The sequence below is a fragment of the Furipterus horrens genome, unplaced genomic scaffold (assembly GCF_987537825.1).
Source record: "Furipterus horrens unplaced genomic scaffold, mFurHor1.1.pri manual_scaffold_10, whole genome shotgun sequence".
NCBI lineage: Eukaryota > Metazoa > Chordata > Mammalia > Chiroptera > Furipteridae > Furipterus > Furipterus horrens.
In genome coordinates this window covers 55,394,964-55,403,972 of record NW_028327180.1, presented here as the reverse complement: position 1 = coordinate 55,403,972, position 9,009 = coordinate 55,394,964, and the positions used below count along the sequence as shown (strand labels likewise).

At 44.4% G+C, this 9,009-nt stretch overlaps 1 protein-coding gene across 2 annotated transcripts; it reads right to left on the bottom strand.

Moving 5' to 3' along the window:
• Positions 1 to 2,598: 2,598 nt before the first annotated feature.
• On the bottom strand, positions 2,599 to 4,712 carry LOC150000265 (sentrin-specific protease 3-like). Of its 2 annotated transcripts, XM_090289019.1 has the most exons (2): positions 3,275 to 4,712; positions 2,599 to 3,226 (listed from the first exon to the last, which is right to left on the bottom strand). In XM_090289019.1, the coding sequence occupies exons 1-2, from the start codon at positions 4,481 to 4,483 to the stop codon at positions 2,765 to 2,767; spliced, it is 1,671 nt and encodes a 556-aa protein (XP_090145145.1). In that variant the 5' UTR covers positions 4,484 to 4,712; the 3' UTR covers positions 2,599 to 2,764. The 2 variants fall into 2 exon arrangements, with proteins under 2 accessions (XP_090145145.1, XP_090145144.1); XM_090289018.1 differs by having other exon boundaries at positions 2,599 to 4,712.
• Between the last annotated feature and the right edge of the window lie 4,297 nt (positions 4,713 to 9,009).

Here is a 9,009-nt window from a genome sequence, read left to right as displayed (position 1 = left end):
CTTTAGCTAATACATAGAAACAAACACAGGGAGGCTGCCAAAATGAGGAGGCAAAGAAACATGGTCCAAATGAAAGAACAGATCAACCCCCCTTCAAAGAACTGAACAAAATGGAGATAAGCAATCTATCAAATGTATAGTTCAAAACACTGGTTATAAGGATGCTCAGTGAACTTAGTGAGGACCTCAGCAGCATAAAAAAGATCCAGTCAGAAATGAAGGATGCCCTAATTAAAATAAAGAACAATTTACAGGGAAACAACATAGAGTGGATGAAGCTGAGAATCAAATCAATGATATGGAACGTTAGAAAGCAAAAAAACAACCAATGAGAACAAGAAGAAGAAAAAAGAATAAAAAAAAATTAGGATAGTGTAAGCAGCCTCTGGGACAACTTCAAATGTTCCAACATTTGCATCACAGGGGTGCCAGAGGGAAGAGAGGAGCAAGAAGTTGGAAATCTATTTGAAAAAATAATGAAAGAAAACTTCCCTCATTTGGTGAAGAAAATAGAAATGCTAGTCCAGGAAGCACAGAGAGTCCCAAACAAGGTGGATGCAAAGAGGCTCACTCCAAGACATATCATAATTAAAATGTCAAAGGTTAAAGATAAATAGAGAATCTTAAAAGCAGCAAAAAAAAAAAAAAAAAAAAGTTAGTTACCTATAGAGGAGTTCCCATAAGACTGTCAGCTGTTTTCTCAAAAGAAACATTGCAGGCTAGGAGGGATAGGCAAGAAATACTCAAAGCCATGAAAAGCAGGAACCTAGAGCCAAGATTGCTCTACCCAACAAAGCTATCATTTAGAATGAAAGGGCAAATGAAGAGCTTCCCAGATAAGAAAAAACTAAAGGAGTCCCTCATCACCAATCCATTATTACATGAAATGTTAAAGGGACTTACTTAAGAAAAAGAAGACCAAACTATGAACAATAAAGTGACAAAAAATACAAATCTATCAACAATTGAATATGAAAACAAACTAAGTAAACAAGAAGAACAGAGACAGAATCATGGATACAGAGAGCATTTTGATGGTTGCCAGATGGAAGGGGGTTATGGGAGAATGGGTGAAGAGGTGAGGGGATTAATAAGTACAAATTGGTAGTTACAGAATAGCCATCAGGATGTAAAGTACAGCATAGGAAGTGGAGTAGCCAAAGAATTTACAGGCATTACCCATGGACATTAACAATGGTGGGGGGACTGCCTGAGGGAGTAGGGGTGCTGAGTGGAGAGGGCAAAAGGAGGAACATCAGAACAACTGTAGTAACATAATCAATAAAATATAATTTAAAAACATAAATAAAATGTTCTGCTTTCACTTATCTACAGAGGGTTAATTTTAAATTTGATTTTCTTAGAAGGGAGCATACATTATTCCTCAAAGACACAAAGAAATATCTATGCGTATGTAGTATTAAGATTGCAACATACAAATAAGAAAGACTTTATTGTCCCCTAAGTCTCTCAATTTTCTTTTCTTTTAAAAAAAATGTTTTATTGATTACGCTGTTGCAGTTGTCCCAATTTCTTTTCCCTCTGCTCCTCCCCACCCAGTAACCCCCTCCCCTCCAGTTGTCCCCCCCCCGCTTAGTCCATGCCCATTGGTTGTGCATATAGTTCTTCTCAACATCTTCCTGTCTACTCCACTCCCTCTTACTATCCTTCTAAATTCCTGCATCATCTCCCTCCCTTTTCCCCTTTCCCCTCTCTGCTGAGCTCCCCCCATAAAGTTCCCCCTACCTATAATTCTTTTCCCACTCTCCTTGCCTACTTAGTTTGCCTTTGTTTCGGTTCCCTAGCTTCTGTTGTTGGTTGTTGTGATACAGTTCTCATTTTTCTGTTAATAGTTTTGATCCTCCTTCTCCTAAACAAATCCCTTTAACATTTCATATAAGAGTGGCTTGGATCCGATGAACACCTTCAGTTTTATTTTGTCCTGGAAGCACTTTCTCTGCCCTTCTATTTTGAATGTCAGCTTTGCTGGATAGAGTAATTGTGGCTGTAGGTTTTTGATTTTCATTACTTTGAATATTTCTTGCCAGTCCCTTCGTGCCTGCAGAGTCTCCTTTGAGAAATCCTCTGATAGTCTAATTGGGACCCCTTTGTACACAATTATTTTTTTTTCTCTTGCTGCTTTTAAGATTCTCTCTTTATCTTTAATTGTTGACATTTTGAATACAATGTGTCTTGGTGTGGTTCTCCCTGGGTCCATTTTTTCTGGAATTCTCTGTGCTTCTTGGACCTGTAAGCCTATTTCCTTCCCCCAGTTAGGGAAGTTCTGCTGCATTATTTTTTTCACATAATTTTTTTTTTTTTTTTTTTTTTTTATCTCCAAAGGATCCTTTATTGACCAGAGCAGGACCGTGGCATTTATATATATATATATATAAAAAGGTTTGAAGATCTGGCAGGCAGGAATCCCTTTGCCCGACCGCCACCCTCAGCACAGATATTTCTGGCCACCACCCATTTACGCGGAAAGGGATCACTGTCCCATGCAGGCCGCAAGGCCATACACCACTGCAGAGGGAAAAACAGGCTTTTCCACGGCCACCCCCTGGACATCAGAAATCAACAAGTATTCTCTCAAAGAAAAAAAAAAAAAAACACAAATCAATTAAAACATTTAAATATGAAAAACCAAAGGGAACTGGGTAGGGAGAGGCAAGAGGAAAGGAACTAGAGTTTCTTGGGAAAGAAGGGTCTCCCATGTCCCCCTGCCCATTAACGAACGGGCTTGAGGCCTGGGATACGAGGCTCACACAGTGAGTTTGCAGTGACACAGCTCCTTGTAGATCTGCCGACGAAGTTTGGGCATGTCCTGCTGGGTGAAGCTGAATGGTTGAGACAGGGCCAGGTGCTTGCAGTACTGCAACACAAAGGCGCCACAATCACTGTCATTATTCTGCCTGGCCACATTCATTTTGAAGTAACCTTTCCAACCTTGGTGGAAATCCAGCCGATCTTTCTTCACTGCCTCTGCCTGTAGATACTTGGCAATATGCTTAGGGCAGCGTCGGTTTAGAGTGCGTTGCGAGTCAAAATAGGTGATGGTGCGTCGCCTCACATCAACAGAGATGAGGGACCAATGCACCTCCAGATGGATGGGGATTAGCAGTAGCTCCTTATTAAAGATGTCCACATTTTTGGTCCACCTTTTCACCCCATCATAACCCTTGGTACGAAGTTTATCATAGAAGAAACTGTTGAAGAAATGCACCTTTTCAGGGACTGTGTCCATGACCAGGTCTCCATACATGTTCATCACCTGGTCATTGAGCCAGTTCTGTCCATACAAGGTCCCCAAGTCATCCATGGTCAGCACATGCCGCTTATAGGCCACTCGGAAACCCCTCACCATGGCATTGCCTGGCATCCGCTGGTATGACTGGATCAGCTGTAGCACCAGGCCCTTCCTGGAAGGTGTAGAAAACTCCTGCTGGAAAATGTCCTCCAATTTCTCTACTACCTCATCAGCGCTGAGAGGGATGAGGCTGCCGTAAGTTTGAAGGAATTCATCTAAGATGCTCTGCACGCAGGTCACATGCTCTTCCCTCAGGGGGCTATGCTGGCCAGTTTTTTCCCCAGGCCGCTCTGCCTCTTCTGTAGCGCCCAAATTTGAGCCCTGAAAAAGCTCCTGGGCCACATGGTCTCCAATGCTGCATACATTGCTGATGAGGATGCTGGCATCGGGGGGTGCCAGACTTCGCTCCCCTTCTGGCCCAGGTGGTCCCCCAAAGCCATTGGGCAGAGTACAAGAGAGGAGGCCCGAGTCAGGGTCCAGAGGAGACTTTGGAGTCCACCTTAATCCATCTTCCTCCACGGGGGGCCCAGAGGGCACTGGTGGAGACCCTCTCACCCCATCCTCAGCCATGAGAGCACCTAGCAGACCCAGCCGAGGGGGGGGTGGCCCCCGGGGGGAGTCAAAACGACAGCAGGGGGATGGCACCTGTGGTGTCGCACCCCCTTCCTGGGGTGAAAGATGGTTCTTGGCGTGTGCAAGGCTCCGCCGCCGGCCCCGGTGGCGCCCCCAAAGCTTCCAGTGGAATGTCAGCGAGGTGCTTTTTGAGTACAGCAGCATCCGGAAGGCTCTCATAGCTCTGCGGCGGCGCTGTGAGCAGGTTTTTCGATGAGTAGAGCGGGGAGGACGAGACCGCTGGGTGGCTCCCAGCTGACCCCATCTGGGGGGCAGCCTCCAAGCTGCTACTTCCTCTTCCTCATCTTCATCCTCCTCCTCTTCTTCCTCCTCTTCACTAGCTGAGGCATCAAAAGAAGGCCGAGGGACAGGGAGGCGTCTGGATGATACTGTGGTCCCTGACCCGGGATCTGGCCCAAACCCTCCACCTGATTTGAGTCGGGGTTTAGGGGGTGGGGGCCAACGAAGACGCTCCCGCCTAGGGCTTGAGTAAGCTGGGGCTATGCCAGGTCCTGAAGGCTCAGGCCCCCAAGGCCTGGTTCCTTGTATAGTATCTTTCATCTTTCAGTAGCCGGGAGCGGTGAAGCCGGACTGACGGGCCCGAGGGCGGGCGTCGCCGGCCTCAGGCTTCCCGGCTCATCTGTCCGGTGACGGCGGCGGACCCGCCACTCCTGCTGTCTTTAACCGTAGCCGTCTCAATTCAGTGTTCCAACGCTCTGGGCCGCGCCGCTGAGCCGCCCCGCCGCGGCCGCCTCCAGCTCTGCTTCAGCTTCCACCTCCACCACCTCCCCCTCCCCCTCCTGTTTCCCCTCCCGTGAGCCCCCTCACATAATTTTTAAATTTCTAGTTCTTCTTCTGCACCTTCTGGCAACCCTATAATTAGGATGTTCACTCTCTTATAGTTGTCCCAGAGGTTTCTGACCCTCTCTTCATATTCCTCACTTTTTCTTTCCTTTTTCTGCACTGGTTGACGGTTTGTTCCTTCCCTATGTTCCGATTTGTTGATTTGATGCCTGGTTTCCCTTCCTCACCACTTGTCTCGTATGTGTTTACATTCATTTCAGCAGGACTAGCCTTCATTCCTTCCCCATCTTGTTCAATATCTTTTGTTAATTCTGTAAGCTGCCTTATGACTTATAGCTCTATACTGAGCCTCAGAAAGATTATCTATTTGTTCATTGGTTAATTCACATATTTGCTTTTTGGTCAGCTGCGTGATTGGTATTTCAATCATGATTTCTGCCATCCTGACTGTTTTTGTTTATCTTTCCTTCTTGGGAGGGGCTGTCACACCTCCTACGCTATAGGGGGAAGAGCCTCATGCACTCATCACAACCGGACAACCCTTCTCACCACACTGTGGCATTTTCTGTGGGGGTGGGGGTCAAGATGGATTCCTGTCATTACTCTCCATTGAGAGACCGGGAGCCTCCTCCTCCATCCCCATACCCTCTGGGCCTCACAGTCTGAGACAATGGGGGTCTGCCTTCGCTGGCATTGAAATTGTGAGCTGACAGGTTCAGTCTGAAGCCAGGGGTGGTTCCCCGGGCGCTTTTCTCCTTTCCTTAAATACAGGTGTCTGTGCTTACCATGGTCCATCGCTGTAGCCATCAGTACAGCTTGATGTCTCCGCCCTGGATTCGCCCCTCCTACCCGTCCAGATGAACAGTACTTGTTTATAACTTCATACGTTGGACTTCCATGTAGCTTTATTTGCTGGAACTTCTGGTTATTTCTGGTTTTGCGGTAGTTGTAGTCCTTAGTTGTGGAGGGAGACAGAGCGTGTCAGTCTAAGCCTCCATCTTGGCCATAAGTCTCTGTTTATCTCAATTTTCTTGTTGTTAAAGAAGGTGAACAGGCTTGAGGCCAATGTGAGTTCTATCTTATTACCTTAAAAATATCTTTCTGGTTCTTATTAGCTTAATTTCTCTGCAGTTTTTTTTTTTTCCTCACTGAAATAGGAAGACGGTCTAGAGAAAACAAAAACAGATCCAAACAAAACCCACTAGCAACCTTTATGGAATTCATAAGCATCTAATTTCTCTCTGCTTGCCCTGCCTTGTCTCTCACAACCTGCAAATGGACAAAAGGACTCGGTAGGGCAGGCCAGCATTTCCACATGCTGTGCATTAGACTGATCTGCATTTTGTCACATAATCTGCCATCCCTAACAAGTGGACTACAGGCCTGGTTGCAGGGAATTTTCCTAGCCTGACCTGTTGAGATCACTTCATACAGGGTGGCTTTGGCCCCAACAACGCCATAGCTCTCACTTACACAACACTAGGTTGTGTAGAAGCCAAGTTATTATTTTGACATTGCTTGACTCTCCAAAAGAATACTTAAAAGGAAGACTATCTCAGGGTCAGGCGAAGAGGCTTTGGGGTTAGAGAAACATCATCAACTCAGTATTTATTTTATATAGTGAAGTGAATGACAAGCAAGATGAATAACCTCTAGAAATCTGTGGCACAATACTTCTCCTACAGTCAATGATAATGTATACTGAAAAATGTGTTGAGAGGGCATATGTCGTGTTAAGTGCTTTTTCCACAACTAAAAAAATAGAAGAAAGAAAGAAAGAAAAAAAGAAATATATAAGTGAATGAACAATGAGGTTGAGTCAGAGTCTTAGGTCTGGCACTGAGAGTTTTAGCATCTCGGGGTAACAATGAACTCTCATAGTTTCCATCTTCATCACCCTGTTGAAGGGCTCAGTGAGACAGAAGTGTATAAAGAAAGCACTCAGTAAGCTCCATGGAAGTGCTCAATAATTACCTGGCTTTGAGGTGATGGCTATAGTACCTGTAGGCTTCATAAACACTGCAGGAAAAAGTGGTCATTACACCATAATGTCAGCCCAGTTACAAAAAATTCTGGCTGGGGATTTTTTTCCTTTAGACTGTGGCAAACATTCTCACACTAGACAGGGCCCGGCCCTGAGACTGTTGGAAAAGCTAAACGACACCAGACAAGGCAAGACTTGCCCCCAGAACCCAGGAGCAGTCTCACCAAAGCTGGCGCTGCACCTTCTCTACAGGTCGTCAGACAAAGGTATTTGCTTTGTGGCACGTGCCAAGAATAAAAGGAAACCTAGGAGCTGGAGAGTAACACATTCACATTGTTCACATTCTTTTCACTTTGACACTGTTGCTTATTGCATTGGCATATAGTAGAACAAGTGTACCTTTTATTTACCTTGAAAAGAGGGTTAATTTGCCTCTAGAAAGATTACTATTCTTGGAATTTCTTAGGGACAGGAAAATCTGGAAGTCCTACAGAAACCCATTTTCCCCCATGTACTCCCTTCCCCAGTTCTGTAGCTTTAGACGCTCTGGGGCTACTGGTCAAAACTGAACATTTATCTGGAGTGTAACTGATTGAAGTGTTCTATCCTATTTTGAATTCATAGCTTGTTGCACTGAAGCAAGCAACAACTTCCTGTTTAGGAAAAGAAATGAGCTAACGTAAATATCCTGGCTTCCTTCTGAGCTAAAGCGTCAGATAGGACAGCCAGCTTAGCCAGCTGCGCTTCAGTCCCCTGCAGCAAAGGGACTTGGCCTCCATCACCCACCCTGCAGTATATATATGAGGCTGGAAAACAGATTAAATGATGTCTCCAATGCATATAGGAAGGGGGAGTAGCGACTTGTTTCCCAAAGAGTAGCAATTCCACAGACCTAAAGCAATTTCTAGGAGCAGAAAAAAATAATACATGCTCAGGATTTCACTGCCAGTGTTTGAGGCTAGTGGGCATCTGCTGGTTCATCTCATTATTTACATATCTGCATGACTGTGGGGACAGGCAATGCATAGTCTGTAGAGGCAAGGATTATAGGAGTCAAAAGAGAATTGAGCAGGGATCTCAGACTCAGATGCCCACAGGACCAAGCAGACGACCCGACTGTGTGAAACAAACCAGGCACAGCCACTTCCGGTGGCTTGTTTCACAGTGTGCCTTAACTTTCATTCTTTGACGAAGACACATTCAGTTTGCATATAAACATGTAAGAATATTATTTACTTCCACCAAGATATGTGTCTTCTGTTTTGCTGGAAACTCCTGGCCTTCTCAGTCTTGTTGCACTTTCTCACTTTTGATAGAGACAAGTGCACAATAACTATTTCATTTCCTCTTATTTCTGCTCTAAGAAGTACTGATGAACGGCAACCGATTCCCGTCAGCGTCAGGAAGACAAGGAGTGATGAAGATTGTGGCTAACTGGGGAGTACGAGCCTCGAACTATGACTGAACTATGCCCCCCACCCCCAATTCATATGCTGAGTCCCTGCTCCCAAAGTGACTATGTTTATAGATAAGGCCTTTAGGAAATAAGGTTAAATAAGGTAGATTAGCACCTTCTTAGGAAGAGACACCAAAGGGGGTTCTCTCCTGTCCCCGGGGGCATAGAGAAAAGGTCACCTGAGCTCACAGTGAGATGGTCTCAGCAGAGGGTCCTTGCTGGCACCTTGATCTTGGACTTCTCAGCTTTCAGAACTGTGAGAGATAAACTTTCATTGTTTAAACCACCCAGATGGTGGTATTTTCTATGGCAGCTCCAACAGACAAATGCACCTTGCCAAAGTAGGCAGCTACTTTTAATTACAGATTATTATTACCAGGCAGGAGTAAGAGCCCAGAATGGCAGAAACCTATATTTTTACATGAAAAAACTTCTGGGTTTTTAATGTTACTAGTTCATTAAAAATTTAAACACTATGAAGATATGAAATGATGTACATAAAGTTCTTCATTGCAACATTATTTGTAAAAGTAAAATGTTGGAAATAACCTAAGTGTCTATCAAAACTGGACTAGTTAAATCAATAGTGGAACATTTATGAATGGATTCAGAGCTAGTATAACCTTTATTACCAAATGTTTTGCAATGCTCCCTTATAATTAAATCTATTGATAATATAATTGATCTCCAGATACAATTAAAAAATTGTGTCAATCCTAAATTAAAACCCTAAATTAAATTAATGTAATTTGGAATTAATTATAAAATATATAATTCAATGTATACACATTCCAACTCAACCACTCGATAATGTAACCACGCAGTCAGGCATACCTGGCCACA

Bases quoted from the DNA above. Each gene is read 5' to 3' on its own strand.
- LOC150000265 (XM_090289018.1), bottom strand. From the start codon at position 4,483: ATGAAAGATACTATACAAGGAACCAGGCCTTGGGGGCCTGAGCCTTCA.